General features: G+C 38.3%; 1 protein-coding gene across 6 annotated transcripts in view; it reads right to left on the bottom strand.

The window, feature by feature from the left end:
- The window catches only part of PlexA (plexin A), a 73,070-nt gene that overhangs the window by 46,581 nt on the left and 5,646 nt on the right, over positions 1-20,843 (bottom strand). For all 6 annotated transcript variants that reach the window (XM_046627226.2, XM_046627225.2, XM_046627229.2 and 3 more), the window contains one exon: positions 3,574-4,935. In XM_046627226.2, the coding sequence (XP_046483182.1) occupies positions 3,574-4,692 (1,119 nt within the window). In that variant the 5' untranslated portion in view covers positions 4,693-4,935. The remainder of the gene's footprint in view (positions 1-3,573; positions 4,936-20,843) is intronic.

The following is a 20,843-nucleotide window of genomic DNA, read 5'->3' as shown; positions in this document are numbered from 1 at the left end:
TACTTCCTGTAATCTCGGTCCGAATTCCAAGACTAGCATAGTTCAAGTATAACTCTAAACGAATGACTCGAAGCTGTTCCGCGACTTCGAATTACGTCAATTAGCTCGAGTGAAGTTTTACATGACTCAAAACGAGTTTCAAGCTATCGTCGTTAATTTTATATCCCGCAAATGATCGAAGGAATGAAAGTGACTTTGAATATTCCGAACGACCTTCTTCTTCTTCTTCTTCTTCTTCAAGTTTAAAAGACGCTACGGAGTTTCTCCTATACTATGAAAGTATGAAAGTATGGGGAAAAACTCATTGAAACAATTTGCAGCAATTCTTTTTGAATAACGTATTTTTAGAGTACAAGTGAAGAATGAAACAGAACCCTCTCTTCACATCGATCAGTATTTCAAATTCAATACAGTACTTGAAATTTGTGTAATAACTAAAAAATAGATGAAGAAAAATTTGTACATAAATTCCGACCAGTTTTTTCACTGAAATTCATAACGAGCAATGAAAAACTTTCAGTCCCGTTATATAAAAAAGCAAGCTCATCTCTATTTTTCCCCCGATATCACAGTTTTCTATTTTTTTTTTTTTTTTTGTTTGTTTCTCACTCCTCCGATACACATTAGTACAACTTTTCTGAACCATCACGATCCCCTTATTACTGTAGACTGTCGATACTTTCTAAACAAAAGAAGAATTTCGAGGGTGGGTTGAGTCGGTGGATCATTAGCGGATATGAAGTAGCGTGCAAGTTCGCGCATCGAAGCATCATTTTTCCGCCAGCAACAATAAAATATAATTCAACTAATTTTATTGTACAAGACAGAGAGTTTCGAAGCAACGGTTTGGCAATCAGGAACGTGTATACTTAATTTGTAACATCGTTTCGAGGGAAAATTATTCAGCTACCTGAAACGGCAGGTATAATACACCTGCCGAATCGTTCGTCCGATTTCCAGTCTCGCTCTCTTTTTCCTGCGTCTGACGTATTGAGGAATTCTTACGATCCGGTGGGGGAGACTCAATAATCTCAAGTTCAATCTGAAGATACTCGAGATTGTTTTGAAAGCAAAGAGACTGGGAAAGGCGGAGACGCCAACGAAGACAAATCGGAACCCAATAAAATCAGGCCTCAAATTCCGAACACCAGTCGTCTGATATTTCAATCTAATATACCTACCTACTTACCCGAGTCAAAAGAAATTCTCAACATGCCAATAAACGTTGAACTGGTTGTTCGACCCTCTTTTTCTCTCATCCCCTCTTTCTCTCTCTGTCCGAAGATGGCGAACCGGGAATAAGAGATGGCAAGAACAAATGATGGCGGTACGGTTAAAGCGGTTTAACCACATATCGGAGAAAGGTAATGAACGTCGTGTATTGTATACGGCACGAAAGCTTCGCGTACTGCATAATACAGAAAATATCGGTAAGGTGATCGTGTGGAAGTGATCGGTGTAGACCAGGGGGAATTCCTTACGCCTCTGATTTGGAATTTAGTGGGAATGCGGAGCAGTGAAAGGAGCTACAGGCTCATGAATATGCGATCCGAGGCCCCCGAGGACAGAAAGACAACGAAACGAGCTGCAGAAGAAGATGATATAAAAGGAATAAGAAACAGCCGAACATAAGAAGAAAGGAGAAAAGAGGTATAAAAAAGGCACATACAGCGTATCCGCATAAGAAGACCCCAGCCCGGTCTTTTCTCTCTTCGTATCTTCCTCTATATCCAATAATTGATTCCTTCCTCATTTCGTTCTCTTCTTCACTTCGAGACACAGCATAATAGCATTCTTCTTCAGTACCATTGAAACCATATTCATTTGCAATATATACACGTATAATGAATATAGGAAAGAAAAAATGTCCGAGAATCATTTCGCGCTCTTCATTTCCTGATCTGATTCATTCTCCGGACTCCGTATGGTGAGGAAAATCAAAAATACTATGGTAACAAAAGTTCGGCGATAACCTGACTGACGTTCATTGGCCGTTGCTTGCTACGCTCGAGATAATATCGACCGTCCTGCGCGGTGCGCCGAAGTGAAGCAGGTACGACACTTGAAGGGTGTCGAGAGGTCCCGTGTAGGTGACCCGGTACCTGCTGCAGGATGCCCGATTATTGACCCTCGTTGCGACGCAGTGACGAGCAATATCGTTCGTTCCACTGTGAATGATAACGGTGATAGCCAATTGTAGGACAGAGAACAACAGCGATTTCGAAATGTTGATACTAAGAGAAGAAGTTCGTCGTTGGTTTGGTTATACTTGCCAACCGTTGGGAGAAATTTCAAGTGATTTTCGTCACTATCTGAGTTCATGTCGACCTAATACTATCTGGTCTCATTCTGACACTATCTGATCTCAATCTTGGTACTACCTGATGTCGATCCAGCACTGTCTGATATTACATTCATGAACTAACGGTAAAAATTGTTCCATGGTAGTCCGTACCGACGAACACTAGATGGTGTACAGTGAAACATCGTTAAAAAATTCAAGGTCATTTCCAAGTTATCGGTGTTATTCAAGGATATTAAAAATGGAATATTTCTAGGAGAAAAGAAAAATTCACGGATAGTTTCCAGGACCATTAGACACCACTGACACTACATTTTTTCACTGGAGGTATACACGCGAATTAAGAATCAGAAGATCAAGATCCGAGTAATTTCATCAGACGCTTAACCCCTTGTAGCCCAAAATCATAAATTTTAAAATAAATAGCATTTAAGGACTTGTCATTAATACCTTCCGTATGGATTTTGTAGGATCTTATTTAGTTTGTTACAGAAATGTCACAAGGGGCTACAAGGGGTTAAGTTGTTGCGGCAGTCTGACACTCTGATTTCGAAGAAACTCCTGCCAACGACACCAGTCTTCGTCACTTGATGTCTACTGAATTAATTTTCTTTACCTTTTTTCTCTCATACAACCTCTTTGGTTCGAGTGGTGCCACTAAACCGCCAAATTCGGCAATGACGCTTAGCAATGAAACTTGATACCTGTAATTCTACGCACTGACATTCCTCGGAAGTAATGCAGCTGTGTCGGAACAATTTACAATTGATTCACTGATTCATCCGCGTTATAGTATATCGCTACAGTAAATCGTGGGAAATTCAGATCTCACTGTGCAGGTGGATATACTTGACGTACTGTACATCTCGAGACGCCTGTCATTGGTAATATACAAGAAATCGGCCGCAGGTGCGAGTAGAGCTGCAATTGCAAGGCAGACTTCGAATACCATAACAGGTAAGAAAACGCGACGGCCTGTCCTTCACCGGACCGAGCAAGGATTACGCACAGTCAGCTAGTGTATTTCTTTGATACCGCAAGGTATTGCTGTAGGCAGGTATTACAGTGATGATGTAGTCTCAAACACCGCGTCATGAAACGACCACGTTCATCGATTTTGCCTAATTTTTACTTGTACAGAAGAACATGGCGAGATAACAAAAACAAAGAACGCGTGTCGAAATTTGAAAGCCCGACTCCGTGGCACGAGAACGACGAGTTCAGAAAGAAACAACGCCAACTCAGAATAAACGAACAAAGCAAAGACTCACCGTAAGAACGCACTGATGACTCGGCGATATGAAGTCCAATCCCCGCTGCCCGTGCCCGGCAAAGCAGTGTTGAATATTGGACATGAACTTTCTCCTGATGGCTTTTAGGGAGTAGACGCAGAGCGCGGACCTGGAGGACGGTCTGTTGGTGGTGGCGTTGCTCTCGGAGAAAACGGCGAAGAGTACATCGTCCTGAGCGGTGATGCCGAGGTGCCCGGCAAGGTCGGATCCAGCCTTGCCGGCGTAGGCTGCTTGGACGAGGTTGTACTTCCTGAGCTCGTTCGTGCAGTCGATCGGTATCTCGGTGTACGAGTAGTAGTTCTGATCGTCGTGACAGACGCGCACCAGCTTGGATATGAACTCGCTTCCGGTGGCGGTGCTCTTCGGCTGGGTGGTGAGGAAGTAGCTGAAACCCTCGCTGCTGAAACCGTGCACGTAGTTTATGGGGAACCGTTCCCTGGCCAAAGAGTTGACGAACATTCTCGTCCCGGTCGTCACCGCCGTCTCGGCGATCACGAGCATCCGCTCCTTGTCCAGCGACCTCGAGCTAACCGCTGGGACTTCGGACCTGTACGGCGAATTCGCTGTGTAAGTCACGCCGACGTACATGACCTGGGAGACCGGCGGGTTCGGGGGACCCGGTGCGATGAAGGCCACCGTCGACGCGGTCGCGTTATTGGCGACGACGGCCTCCCGCACCTCCTGAGCAACGTCCGATATGTTGTGGAGATTCCGGACCGTGCACATCCCCTGGAACAGACTGCCGCACGATATCAGTCTCGTGGTCGTGTAGTCGATGACCAGAGCCTTGTTCACGTTGTCGGTCAGCTTCTTGACCACGCCGGCGGGACAGTCGATCATCGAACAGTCGTTCGAGTCGTTCTTCGGTCCCGTGACCTCCTTCACCACCAAGTCCAGGTCCGGCGACAGCTGGTACAGACAGTTCACACCACCCACGAATACTCGCCCCGTGTTCTTGTCCACCACCAGGTGGTTCAGACGCTCGACGTCGGGGTCGGCGAACGTGTGCACTATGTCGGCGGGCGTGCTCCTCGACGGCCTCATCGACGACGAGAGTACCAGCAGGGCGAGCAACGCCCTTGTTCCTCGTGGTAACATTCTCACACGCTCACACGTAGTCTTGTGCAGTGACGTCCAAGAGACGCCACCACGTACTTCTGTTCGAGACGCCCAACTCGCGCAGGGAATTCTCTCCTTCTTCTTATCACTTTGCCTCGCGCTCAAGACTTTTCCTCGTTTTTCGTCGCCTCTTCAGGTTTTCACGTTTCTTGTTTACCGTTGTTTCACGATTTTTAGGCCTTGACGCGGTTTTTATCGCGCCGATGATAACGCCGTTGGTTCCTGGAATCATAAAAATAACAAGGCCCATTATAGTTGTAAATCATATTTCTCATGCGGTGTTATGATTTTAGATAGTTCGGAAGGAGATAGTTAGGCGTAAGCGAAACACATGACGTGATTATATTATACGTGCAGAAATATTAGACTTGAGCGTCAGATTCATTCTACAAATTATAGATAATTGAGAGCGGAAAAAGACGTTCTTTTTATCACCCCAATGATGATAAACTACCTACACATATACTTTCATGAACTATGTGCACAGAATGGTTCTGTGAAGCAATCTTTCTGTTAAGAATAACAAGACGTGATTCATGATTCCGTAAAAAAACAAATATATATATATATATATATATATATATAATAAAATATATAAAATATATAAAAAATGTTCATCCATAAGGTATAAAAGATTACAAGCATGCTGCGTACAAGTTAATACACGTTCGAAATCGAATTATTATATTCGAAGAAGGAAAATAATAATAACGTACGTAACGTCGTGAATTCGATCAATCATCAAAGTTGTAGAATGAAAAAGTATTCAGCAGAACTCCCGACGTGCATACACATATATTAGAAAACGTGGGCACCTTCTTCCCTTCCTCTCTTATTATAAAACAGCTCTCAAGATTGATGTGACAGCAGTTTGGCACACCACACAAACAAATATATATATATATATATATATATATATATATATATATATATATATATATATATATAGGTACGTATACACGTTGCTTGTATAGAGATCGTTTTACAATTAGATCAGGCTTCACATCGTATGGTTTAAAGTTCAATATTCAACCAGTTCCCCAAGTTGACTTGTGACTCCCGCCCTTATATGGTACACACATCCACCTTCACACACATGATAAAGCTCTGACGACACACAGTCAAACACAGCGTGGAGTTGTAACGTATTTAAGTGTCGGTATATAAATTGTCTTAATTTGGTTAAAGTGGGCAGTGAATAATAGACGTATAAAAAGTAACAAGCCCAATGATTTGTAACTCTCGCTAGGTAATGAGTGCGTTTATGTATATACACATTATACAGATTATAGCATGAGAAGGAACGTTGAAAATCGCGCATGATGCGAAGATCGCCCATTTTACTGCCCATAACTTTGTTATATATGTAATATTATACAAGATTTCGCTTTCAAAATTCCCCAACTTTCCTTCGGATAATATAAGGTAAAGGTTTTTCCAAAGCAGTCGTTTGTTTCACTGTACAGTCATATAACGTAAAAACGAATTTTTTCTTTTTTCCTAATTTGTATGAAGAGCTTTTTCTGTTCTCATTTTATAAGTATACCAAGACTTCCAAGCTTGCTTTCATTTCTTTCTCAATCTTATGTACAGCAAGATATACATATACATGTATACAATGCGCAAGCATACGTGTAAACGCATTTCGTTACACACATCGTATAATACTAACTAATGCCGCAAGGTTTGAAATTATTTCCGCTCAGGCATGCGATTAAAAGAAAGAGATATAAAGATAACTACACAATACGCGTTCAGGTGTGTAATAGTAACAATACGCATAGGTATAGGCGTACGGATTGCGCCGTATGACGTCACAGGACGCGAGGTAGATTTCACGAACGCGGTGCGGGTTCCGAATGTGTATCGCGTGTAAGCTGACACTTTGATAACAACCTGCGGTGACGTGGAATGGAGAAAGAGAGGGAGGGAGAAGAAAAAATGGTGAAGGAGAGGTTAGAAAATCGTATGGAATATAATAGGGGGAAAAGAAAGGAGGAACGACAGGAAAGAGGAAATACTTGGTAAGAAATTTCGTCGTGTGACATTCTGTCGGATCGCATATTACACCTTACGTATGCATGTGCATAGACTATTTTTCCCAGTATAACTCTTCCCCGAAGCGCGAGTTAATATTTCAAAACTTGCCCCACCCCGCTACCTCGTATGCACGGAAGGTATACAGTATACAGCGCCAAACGGGAAGTGAAAAGAGAAGACGTATTTCTTATGCAGCAACATCGAGGGTAAAGAGGAGGAGAAGAAGAGAAGCGTCGCGCAAAAATCTATGTATGTTCTCAGGGGTAAAAGAGGAAAGTAAGGGAGAAATCAAAGGATGTCCACCTAACCTAACCTAACCTAACCTAACCTAACCTAACCTAAGTCGCATTAGATCTAGGAAAATTCCGCATTTTGTAGGATAGTCGGTCCTTGATCAGTTCAATTCATATTTTACCATAATCGAAAATTAGTTTTGTAGCTCTGACCAGAAAATCTATAGTATGTGTTGCATTTTTTTTTTTCTAGATTTTCTTGTGTCCGTTGCAATACATTGATGGCAACGCAATGATAAATTTATGTTCAGACGTTACTTATCTGGTGAATGAATGTGGTAAAGTAGTAAACTAAGCAAACAGATTCAATGCTGCTATAACCAGAAAATATAGGTATAATATAATAGTATTAAGTGTGGGTTCCAAAACTAGCTGGCAGCGCTAAAAACTCCCTAGAACAGAGGCAGAGCTAGTGAAGAATTCGGCAACGCAAAGGAGATATAATGTTATTGATAGTACTGAGAGATTATTTTGGAACACACCCTGAGACAAAATTTCTTACAACTGTAACAATTTCGCAAGATTTTTCTATAGTGACTATAATAAGTTGAAATTTTCACTGTGTGGCCAAATAAAAAGAAACCAGACCTAACCTAACGAAATCTAATACGAGATTAAAATCCGTAACGTTGCATTTTTAGGAAAAATAACGTTTTTACGGAATTTGAAGATTGTCTGAAATCAAGTACCATAATATTTACGGGATTTCAACTCCTCCTTCGGAATAGTGATTTTTTGTTTCTAGATTAATGGTTACCAACTCTTCAACCTCATCGTCAAACGGTATAGAAGCTACCAACTTGAGCAGGGTTGCCACAAACTTCACGATAATAACGAATAAATCCCCAAGAAATTATTCCATAGATACAATTTACGAACGCGTGATAAATCATACGATAATCATCGCGTCTAAGAGTTGACTAATAATACAGGCGTGACTATTAAACAACCTGATTCAAAGGCAGAGTTTACATCGTCAAAGTCCTATAGATATGTACGGGCATGTGTGTGTATACGGAATATAATCATATTACACGTAGCAATTATGCTTATGTTATACGGACGACGACGAATGATTCAAAGATCAACTAGAGAAGAAGATGGTTTACTATAGAGAGAGTATAATATACCCGAGCGGCAATGAACGAACGAATGAAAACAATGTGTGGGACACGTTGTGTTCTAATAATAGAATTCTCGATATCCTACACGACTATCGTCCAAGTTTCTAGGCTCTAGTTTTCTTTTCTTTGTTTTTTTTTTTTCCTTACCTCAAAATTGATGCAACTTTATTCGTTCCTAAGTAAGCCATGGACTATAATATACATAAAACGTATGTGCTTTCCGTTTGTTTTACCAATTCTTGTACACTTCGTCGCTCACTTCAATTTTAAACAGCTTATCGCAAACATTCCAAAAAGTGTGGAAATTAATATGAAAGTGAAAAAATAAAAAAAATTTTAAACTTAACTCGGCAGTTGTTTCGGTACGACGACGACGATGATGATGATGATGTTGATAATGATGACGATTTTTCACGAACCCCTTGCGTACACTTCAACGACACAACGACGTGCCCTTAACACGGCAGGGGGGGTTAATGAATCTAAATAACCCCGCCTTGTTCGTACGCATGTACACACAATTAGAGAGTCAGCTGAAAATTTAGATTAGGGACCTAAATTTGTATACACCGGTGAGTTTATAACGGGAAACGTTACAACGTTTTACATCGTAACATATGAAAAATGTTCATTGTTCGGTCGTTGTAAAATGGTAGGAACGAAATGAAGAAAAACATTGTTTTTAACCAAAGTACATAACGGATGGATATTAATTATTTTAATTATCGTACGTAACGACGGGTTTCAACTTTTTATACCATATATATATACCATATATATTTTATATAAATATATGCGAACGAAAAAACCTTCACCACTGTGACGATCAAAACTGTACTGCGAGCGAACTGATTGTGAACACGAATCTATTGCTACAATCCTGTACTTCCATGTATACATCATACACACCAAAGCCGGTTACACGGTGTATCTCATGCAAGCTAATCATCGCGTGATATGAAAGTAAGTATGTGTACGAGTGCGAGAGACGACTCATCGCGTAAGGTTAAAGTTCAGATAAAAATTTTTTTTTCCATCTCTCTCCCTCTGCAATTTAGAGATTTATCCTTGTAATACGTATAAATAGATATACGTACATATATATATATGTATAATTATACATATATTATTTGGTACAAATTAACAAACAAGATCCATGCTCATACGGACCGCTCGTAATCTTACAAAGTATTATCATCATTAACGATGTAGAAAAATTTAAAACGTAACAACGGTTTTTTTTTTATACGAGCTGTCGCTTGATACTAATTGTTGACCGAAAATTCGGATTTTATAAACAAAGATTCAAAAATAACCTACATATATTGTGTTTTATGCTTGTAATTATTATTATTATTATTATCATTCGTGTAAACTAAAACTGTCATATCTTTGTTAATTTTTCGCGATAATTACATATATTTACGTACATTATTTTGCTGTCGAGGGAGAAATTATTATAGACAAGATAAAAAAAAAAAAAAAAACAAAGTATGAGATTTTTCGTGATAGAATAAGATGAAAAAACGATATACATGTATACATATATGTAAGCTTATTACAGGTATATTTGAAACGTGACTGACTGCAATCGAATTTTCGTTTACAATTTCGATTTATAAGTAATGAAGTAATTAACAAATACGATTAGGTATCGTCGAGCTGGAGGTAATGTAGATATTTAATACAAGTGTAGAATTGTTGCCCCGAAGTTGTAATAATATTCTGTTGTAAGTAAGCGCTGTGCTTGTTTGTAATTATAAACGGATATGCTCGTTGTTGTGCGACGAACGGTACTTTTATAATTACACTGGCGCTGAGCCGAAAAGGCGTAATGACAATCAAAAAACAAAATGCAAAGCAATTGCTTAAACAAGCCGAGAAATGACAAAAAAAAAAAAAAACGAAAGAAAAAAAGAAAATGCGACGAAGAGAATTATACTCACTGCATATAACAATATGCGTGTAGTTATAATGAAAATGCACGTGTATCTAATTTCAAACAGGTATAAAAAGTTATAATTATTACACATACGTATTATATACCGTATAAATAAATACCTTAAATAACAACCTCCTGCTAATTATATGCAAACTATTTACAAGTTGCAATGTGTGAATTATCATATGTATACGTCAAAATAATTCACATCCGAATGTCTTCGTCGCAGTTTTCGTTATTACTTTATTTTCTAATCAATTGTAATTGCGAATACGTGGGAGAAATAAAACAACGAAAAAAAAAAAAAAAGGCACATGTAATACAGTTGATTAAAAAAAAAATCACCGTCAAAGATACTACATGTACGAGAAAAAACGAATGAATAAAAATTTATTGTAATAATAATTTGTTTATAGTTTTCCCTTCTCAACTTCTCACCGCCAAATTTTAAGGTACGCTGCTGCGCAAGGGGGATTAAAAAAATTTCATATCGCCTCTTATTCGCTCGTTGCGTCGGCATATGTATGTAAATAAGTACCCATGATCGTGCGTTGCGTCGAATGTACGTGAAACTTGCGTGAGTTTGTAATGTTGCAAGTTATAATAATATTGCACGTTACGTGATTACATGTAATAATACATTACACATATAGGTATATAATACACAATATGTGTGTATATATATATATATATATATATATATATACACACAGTACACACACACGCACTGAAGTCGATATATCGAAAATTACGATATTATGATGATCATAATGATGATAATAATAATAGAAAATTATATTACCGAAGGTATAAAAAGACTTACGAGTACGAATAACAATGACGCTAATAATAATAATAACAACAACAATAATAATAATCACAGAACGTTCTCGTGAAAGCTACAGCGCCATGCCAGAAACCAGATCTCGCAAACTTGACTATTACTTTTTTGATCATCACGTATTATATACATATTCTTATATAGGTATATATTTATACATATTGTATATAATATATATATATATATATATATAGGCAGGGAAGGAGACGGAATTACGGGCGGAGTTTGACGAGAAATAATAAAATATAAAAGCAATAGTGCAAGTAAATAGAAAAAGAAAAAGAGTAAGAGAGAAAAGAAAGAAGAGAGAAAAAAAAAATGCCCGAAACCGCGGCGAGCGAGCAGCGAAGTGATTTAAACGGATTGGAATTTGCTGGTAAATACCGTTTCAAGGTCGTTCCTATAGCGATGCTTAGAATGCCGTGAAATTTTTGCCATGCTGCACCGATTCGCGATTACGATAATGATGATGATTATGATGATGATGCTTGACGTTTTCATGTTTTCATATTTTTCATCTTCACACATGCATATTTTTTTTTTTTCTCTTTCTAAGCTACAACAATATTTTCAATTTAATTTTTATAATTTTATAGAATTTAATTGTCCAATTTATTATTATCATTGTCATTATAATTGTCACGCCGCTTCTCGTCGTCGTCGTCTTAATTAATTGCCGTTGTATTCTTCGCGTTGTACGGATCGTCCGATTTCCATATTCGTCAGAGGTACAACATCGTCGCCGATGAAAAACGACTCATCGCCGTTCGTTTCGCCAACTCTAAATATATAATACATTAAACACACGAATACAGTGCATGCATACATACATACTCGATGGATACACGTGTTAATAATGTACCGTATATGCGGTGGCGGTTTCTCAGCCAAAACTGCACCAGGCGAATTTATACCAATTATAGATTAAACACGTGTATAATTATAATGCGGTGAGTGTAATGTAACATGCAGTGTTAAATTGTAGTATATCCGGCGAAATTGAATGACTGCCTAATTCCAAATTCCTGACAAATAACAACAAAAACGATGCGCGGTATATAAATATAACAGGAGGGGGAAATTTAATATTTAACAGGGAAATCGAACGATTGAACAAATCAAATTGAAGCAATTGAATATATCAATTATTCAGGTATTATTATGTATATCTTTGATTCATTGTATCCGGGTTAAATCAATTCTGTATTATTATACCATAGAGACCCAGAGTAACGAATGAGAGAGGAAAAAGAAAATGTAAAGTTTTAAATAATAATTCTCATTTTACACGGTATAGATGTTACAAAAGGATAAAAATAATATTTTTTTCTACAATGATACCGTTTCGGCGGGGTTAAATTAAACTTTCGAAAACTTGTTTTATTCGAAATTTCATTATTTAACAATCAGCTATCCTATATGTAACATTAATATGTGTAATAAAGAAATTCTAACGGTTAAACATACTCGCAATGAAATATGCGAATGAAGCTGTTACAGCCTATTCGTGGTCACAAATTAAGGATTCGAAGAAAAATATGTGACATAATGGATCTTAATAATAATAATTGTAGTCATTAATCTGTTGAAAGTAATAAAGCAGTCAGAGAATCGGACAAAAAAGAAAACTGGCATTAACGATTGATGAGAACAGCGAAGCGGAGAAAGAGGAACGGTAAAAAAAAAATGTACAATAGTCAAGATAAAGAAAAATCAACGGAACAGAAGATATAAAATCGGTCGCGGCTAGTCGACGAAGGAACAATGAAAGTAATTGTATAATACCCGATACGTGTGTATAAATATTACACATAGTGTGATGTGAAAACATTCGCTCCAACACACACATACACGGAAGAAGACGACGATGGACTGACTGACTGACTGACTGACTAACTACAATATGAATTCAAGAGACTACGTCCTGCGATACATGATGCAGCAATGACATACCTACGGACATGAGGCGGTACACTTAGGTATTATGTATTTATACGGAACATGATTCATGCTACGTGCAACAACGGAAGAGGCGGTCACCTCCCCCCCCCCCCCCCCTGCCATTCTCTATAGCGGGTCGTTTTCGCGGCTCTCGCATGTCACACGTGTTGATACGTGCCATGGCTGTACGTATTTGTGTTATACCAATTGCATACCGAAGGAACGGCGAAACTCATCAGACTGAGTGACCGACGGCTGCACATATAATGCGAAATGTATCCGCATGCTGTACAGAGCGAATTGCTAACGACTGAATGCTACGTAATCTGGTAGAATTTAATGCGCGTGCGCTAGAATCCGAGACCGGTTTTTTACCAGGCTGACCAACCGTGGTGAACGTAACCTCAAAAATTTTGACAGTTTACGCTTGTGGGAGTTGCGTTCAACAGCAACAGCTGTCAAAACTTTTCGAGGTTACATCCTACATCGCGGCGAACTTTCTCCAGAATTTATGACGGTTGGTCACCCTGGCAAACAGTTGTTCTCGAATTTTAGCGTAAGAGCATTAAATTTTAGCAAATGACAGACTATTCAGTCGTTAGATGTTCATTCTGTACATGAATATTGTTTCGATGTATGCACGGATGAAAAATAATCGTAACGCGGCAATATTTTGACATCTGATAGCTGGCTGCACAGGGGTGACAACTTATTTGAAACCGGGCATTTGACATCAAATTGTCTGATATTATGAGGTTATGATTACCTATTCGTAACAGTAATCAGTCTTCAAAAAAATAGGAATTTGTTCCACCTACAACATAACCTCAACAAGCCGAGTTTGACAACAGAATCTTGAGTTGGCAAACCTGCGTAACAATAGAATCGCGCACATGCGCAGTCGGACGTTCAATCTGCCAAGAAAATGCACCATTATGCATACACAACCTGCGTGTGCGCAAGTCATAGTGTAAGGAGTAATGTGTGCTCGATAGAGGACCAGTTTTCGTACAAGGTCGCGCATTCCGCCAGTTTACGTCACGGCAAGTCATATTCACCCTACAGCGCAAGCCCACGCACACGTAAAAAAAATACAACATAACCTCAACTACACTTTGATAAACGTATAAACAAACGTGGCGGGTCGCAGATCGCGTTGAGTCGCATCCTTTCACGAATTCAATAAAATGTTCAATTGTTCGGTTAAGGACGGTAAGAATCGTGGTGGGACATGCGGAGGTAAAAGTATTCGCATTTCCGCTACGCATGGACTGAGGAATGTAGCCAACGTTTCAAGTGTAACATTCTAATCTACCTCGGAATCTTTTAACAGTTTTGAATTAACCGCTTGTTGTGACGTCAACTGGCGGAACTTTTCTATTGGTTCGTCCGAAAAGCTGCGCTGTAGCACACGCGACTCATTACACTGTGGGGCAAATTCTCTCTGACGCACAATAGGGATTATAGGTATCAGGCTGAAGTTTGTAGCGTTAATGCAACGATGCATCGTTGGAAAAAATTATTATTCTGCGATTTTAAGATTACTCGAGTAAACTGTTAATACAGCATCAACAAACACAGATTGTGTAAATTCAACTTCTTCAAGTATTCTAAAGATGAAAAATAGTAATTTTTGTTTCAACATTTCGATAGATTAGCGTCAATATCTTCAGCCTCGTTTATAGGTACGCATACATATCATAACATCATCCTAGAAGATGAGATGCCGGACGCGACGAGAAGTTTTCACTTTAAAGAATCAAGAAATATTCTTCCTCTTTCATGCATGGCACACGTGCGCTGCGTCATTGTTGTCATTACTGTTATTATTGTCATTATTATTATTACAGAGTTTGAAGAAGAAGAAGAAGAATAGGAAGAATAGGAAGAAGAGAAAGACGAATAATAAGAAGATGAAGAAAAAAAACGGACAGTTCTTCCACGGCACGGAAACCGGAATGCTGTATCGTCATCGTCGCATCGGATCGCGGTAGACATAATGTAATAATGTTTGCCCGACGACCGAACGAAGGAACGGAGGATTCGTAGGAACGGAGGAAAGAACGAAGGGACCACCCGACGGACGGATCGCGTGGGTACTACATTCCTTCCGTCGGACCTCTGCTCGCCGTAAAAGACGATCTGGTTGCGAGTATTCGTGTTACATTATAAGTATGCATGGACACATGCTTGCGGTGCAGCGCATACCATGTGCACAGAGTACATGCATACGGTATATGATACATATAGTACAAGCATATATGTAGATATTGGAATCTGAAACATGCGGAGAGGATTGGGGAATTCTCTGAAATAAGATTTAGCGGCAGGGCGAAACAGTATCTGTACGCGAGTTTGCATTTCATACGTAGATCTATGACAATGTTGAATACTGATTACATGTAGATATCCAAATTTTGCAAAACTGCGATGATATTCAACGTAATTTTTCAAAGCTGGGAAATCGTTCACGGAATCTATACGCGCGATGAAACTAGTGAAGAAAATATACGGCTAATGGAAAAATACTTTTTGAGTACCCGTCAGATTATATTCGGTAGGGATTTTCATTCTATGCTACAGAAAACACATAACATAACCCGAGACAGAAACAGAAGAAAAGTCTCTAGATGATTCGAATGGATGTCTAGAAAACTAGGGACATAAATAAAATCCCTACTCACTGTCGTAAAGTATAAATATCGTAGGTCAATATTTTTTATACATAGTTTTCTTTTCTGCATACTATTTTTTCCGTGTAGCATTCGACTGAATTGCACTAGAGAGTTTATAACTTTGTGCGTTGACCTTAAAGGGGGTACAGCTTGGACGGTCTAACATATCTTTTTTTAGGAATTTTTTTAAAAGAAAATGTAAATACTTCTGCAGCCATATCGTTATTAATTTAAATGAAAAAAATTCTAGAATATTTTTGAAACTATAAATAATAAAGTTCTTAAACTCAAATTGCTCCAAATGTTTTCATATTCTAAGACAAAAAAAAAAAAAACGCAATCTCCTAAAATAGGTATTATTTTAGACCGTCCAAGATGTAACCCCCCTTCCAATCTGTATCAAGATTATAGAGAAAACGAAAAAACCCTGTGAGACAGTGTCTTTCCTCCGAATCATGAATAATAAACCCAAGTAGTCTCTGCGCATCATTCTCTCGCAATTTTTACTACACCGCGTAGACTTCGCAAGAATCCTCAGTCAAGTCAGATCAGATATCGCAATTACACTGTTATTACCGTAACCGTAACCGCTCTATATTGTTATAATCCAAGAGCGTTTAATCTCTTAACACATTTTTCTATCTCATATTTCAATTCTACCTCGCGACGACGTTCATTGGCCTTTTCTTTCTCTTCTTCGAAATTTCTTATCTCTCAACTCCGCCGCGACGAGGACTCGACGACTCGGGCCAGGCCTCGACTTCTCCAACAGAGTTTTCTGTGCCTCGCGTCGGTTAGATTAGATGTATGTGAAGAAAAGGCACGCAGTGCAATGCCCACGCGTTGAACGATATCTACACACACACACACACACGTACATACACACCTTTAATACAACTACGCACAAAGTGTACAGAATTAAGTCTATTGTGGTATGATATTATACTGCAATCATGCATTATATGTATATGTATATATGTTGTATGTAGAAGACGACTACGGGAGTAGGAACCGCATAATCGAGTGTCGGAGGAGTTTAATTATTATTGTCACCACAGCTCAGCCCTACGATTGTATTAATATGTGTTTCTAATTTTACAACTGTACAGAATACGCGTTACATACCCAAAGGTATGCACATATCGTAACATCTACATCTATGCATGTATTGTAAATTACATACACTGCTTGCTACATCACTCCACCACGCGTTATATGGAGACAAATTGTCCTAATCTGTTGTCACGATTCGTATACGTATTGTTAGTACGTATAAGTACGGAATTCGTGAACGTATGAGAAGTGATAAGAATTTTTTGGCTCAAAAACAGAAAGAAAAGATTTCACTCTAATTCACATGATCGGTATAATTTGCATGTACACACAATTTTTTCTTTTTTTCTACTCCCGACGTCTTGTAAGGAAAATGTTAAATCATTCAGTCGCAAGCAAGGAAGCAATCAATTAATCAATCAATCTCAAAGTGCCGGACGAAAATACCATATGTATAATAAACACGTATACTCTTGACATTCATTTTTTTTGCATCAATTTTTAAATTCGTTGCAGCTAACGATTGACTTGTTGTGTGTTATGAAACGGAATGACTCTTATCTTCGACTTATTCCTTTCTTTTTGTTGTTTAAAAAAACAAAAAAAAAAAAGTGGCGATACCCACGTGAATTCACTATCTCGTAATTGGACATTGAATTACCATCGTTCATGTATAAAAGGAGCAGAAATAATAGGTATATAGAATTACAAGCCACCCGATATGCGCCTAAATATATTAGATTTCCCAGATACATGTTATATACATATACAAACGCGTATAAGCATACGCATATTCCCCATTTATCAAAGACTTCACACAACGCGACGCGCACACTGCGCTTGTATACATAGCGTGTTATGTATATTGTTATGTATAGCCGGCCAACGTCAGATAATCACGACGATGCTTCTGTTCGTGGATGAAATTCGATACTGTTGTATGTGTTACATGCATATATAATATATAATATATATATATATATATATATATATATATATATATATATTCATATATTCATATATATCTACGTATAACGTAGATTACATATACATATATACGTATGTACATGAGACACGATACTGTTATTTCAATTCAATTTAATATATATATATATATGTGAATAATCGTTATTTTCCCAAGAAATATTTTATGAATAAGAGACTTGTCAGAACAACATTTTTTTTTACAAATATCTGTGTAGACATTCGTAAAATTGAGCAAACATGTATTTTCCATCGGATAATTTCTCAGTGAATATTGAATCAAGTTTTTTTTTCGATTAAATAAATAGAGAAGAAAGAAAAATTTGTCGAAACAGGTTGATTGAATATTGTATGATGAACATGATATGAAAAAGTGCAAGTTTGAAGCGAAATTTAGTACATTTTTACAACGAATAATCAATCTTCCGCAAGTAAACGAAGATGAAAAAAAAAGGGAGAGAGAGAGAGATAGAAGGAACGAAAGAATAAATGAGAAATCGTCGACGAGGCTGAAGCTAGCAGTCAGAATTACCAGGCAAACGTTCTAACGTTTCATTCGAATGAGGTAGAGAATTCGTCGAATCAAAATTTTATGAAACACCTTGAACCCCCGATATTTTTATAAATTTATTAGAATAACAGTGAACTGTATTATTCTATTTCCAAAAAGTTTAATACGTTTGGCTGCAAACCCAAGCTGCTGCCGGCTTCAGTTTCACAAATGATTGAGGTTCGCGGTATTGTACGTAAAAGATTAGATAAGTTAATTGACCGCAGTATCTCTCTCATTCCGTATCAACCCGTAATCGTACTTTTTACAGTACGTAGAGTATTGACTTGCTTGCGTGCTAATACGTGTGCGTTGCACGAAAAAAACCTTATTGCTGTTAGAAAAAGAAGAAGATTAGAAAGAAAAACAAATTCGGTTCCAGTGTCCCAGAGTCGTCAGTGTGTCAGGTTTTTGTAATATGTACCTTACTCGGGGTGCAGACAGGCGGGCCGAGAGAGGCAACGCCCTGCTTGCTGCCCGACTTGCCTGTGCCTGTCTATGCCTGCTAACCTCTCTGAAACACGTCACGTCACGCGAGTGATGAACTATACCTATAAGGTCGAGGAGAGTCGGTTCCGCAGGGCTGCTCGCAGCACAGCCTATCTCAATACCTAATCGTACAGAATTCTCGAAGCGTAGGTCAGTAATCGAGCTCGGTACGCACGTATAACATATGTCACATTGTACACTTAGGGACAATGGATCTGAGACGGCTAATTTTTTACACCAGACAGTTATGTTGGCAACACAGAGAAACCTACAGCGCCACAGTCGGCCGAGAGCGAAACTAACACAATCTCAATAGATATAACATGACAGATGACCGTCGAATCTAACCTTAGAATACGTGTCAATCCAACAAGTCATTATCTCCGCGGTAATCTAAGGTTAGATTCGGCGGTCATGGATTATGTTACGTTTATTGAGATTGTGTTAGTTTCGCTCAGATTCATTTTGCCCAAGTGTAGATGAGTATGATACAATGATAATTATCAGGCATATAAATGTACACAGAGCGATGAAACGACGAGTCGTTGTGAAAATCGTGTAAAAGAAAAACAATAATAATTCACTGCATATGTATGAATACGATTTGAGAAAATGTGTGTAAAAGAAAAAACGAAATAAAAAAAAAATCGAATACTTAGAACTCCAACAGTTTCAAGAGAGTGAATTTTAACGAGGAAAGGACGATTTTTACCCCGAAAATGCACCATTACCATAAAGTTAAGTACACACACTAATCCTTTGAATCATAGCGGTAAGTATTCTTACCACCTATTTTATATCCATTTTTTGTATATTTAGAAAACTTGGAAAACATATTTCTTCGCGGTTTTTTTTTACTATTTCTGATAGTACACTGACAGGTTTTCAATACTCAAGAGTAACTATTGCGATATAATGTAAATTATTGTTGTTGGAAGCGAATTGATTGGAAAAAAAATTGTGAAAATTGAAGGAATAATTCATTTCCGACAAAGTTACCCCTCTACACGTATACATATTTTACATAAATTATAAGTTTTTGTAGTTACTGGTTGCGATTCTGCAATCGGACTTCTCAAATTCAAGATAGCGGATCCAATATGGCGGACAAAAATTTCAAATTCGATCGAATCCGGAAAAAAACTCTGTCCATGTGTTTTTGGGGTCGCTGATTACGAATATGAAATCAAATTTGGAAAATTCAGTATGGCAAATCCAATCAGCGAACCCGAAAGCCCCTGCATAGAGTTTTTTGATCGGATTCGATGAGATCCGAAACTTTTGGCCGCCGTATTGTATCCGCCATCTTGAATTTTTGACATTCGATTTCAGATTTTATAACCAGGAATCCGAAAAACCCTAGAATACTATCTTGTTATAAAAGTTAACTCAGTACGATAATGTGTAACTAAAAGGGTCCATAAAAGAAAATCTACTAATAATAAGTATATATAATATGATTTCCGGCGCAATTCCATTCCATACGTCAGTCAGTCACTGTTCCGAAATGCTCTGTTTATTTTTCTTCTCTCTTCGAAAGGAAGTGAAAAAGAGAAAACGCGGATCTCGGCGTATCACACGGATCCCGATTCGTACCTACTATCGACAGCGAAATCATCATCCTCGCATTTCCAAGGTTCTCGTGTATAAGCGTTCGGATGGTTGTTAGCTGTGTATATTAATATCGTCGTGTACAAATTCATGCATAAATCGTGCACGGATATCTGGCTAATAAATTCAGATGGAGTAGCTATGCATACATATATATATATAAATATAGAGGTACATACAACTTTATACATGCAGCACATATAGAACAGACGAGAAAGTTATTAAACTGCGGGGGCGGGCGAGAAGGAACGCCACTTCTACTACCAACTTCACGACCAAATCGTTAAACTCCTCTCAAGTCGATGTATAAAGTCCTCCTCGCGAAACGCAACGTCGGTTAAATACGTATGTATCATACAGCCATTTAACCTGCTCTCATCGTCGAAAACACACGTGTATGCATAATGCATGTGTCTGATAATCGATTCAACGCTTTGGGAGGTGAAGAAAAACGAAACAGCCAGAGAGATGGAGAGAGGAGTGAAATTTGAAAAAGAAGATGAAGATAAGAAAGAAGAGAAACAGTTTCGCGCTACAACTGAATTCGTGCAAGGAAAACGAAACCGGAGAAGATAGTGCCTCATGAA

This window comes from Neodiprion pinetum, chromosome 5, assembly GCF_021155775.2.
Source record: "Neodiprion pinetum isolate iyNeoPine1 chromosome 5, iyNeoPine1.2, whole genome shotgun sequence".
Taxonomy (NCBI): Eukaryota; Metazoa; Arthropoda; class Insecta; order Hymenoptera; family Diprionidae; genus Neodiprion; species Neodiprion pinetum.
This window is presented reverse-complemented; position numbering and strand designations above follow the sequence as displayed.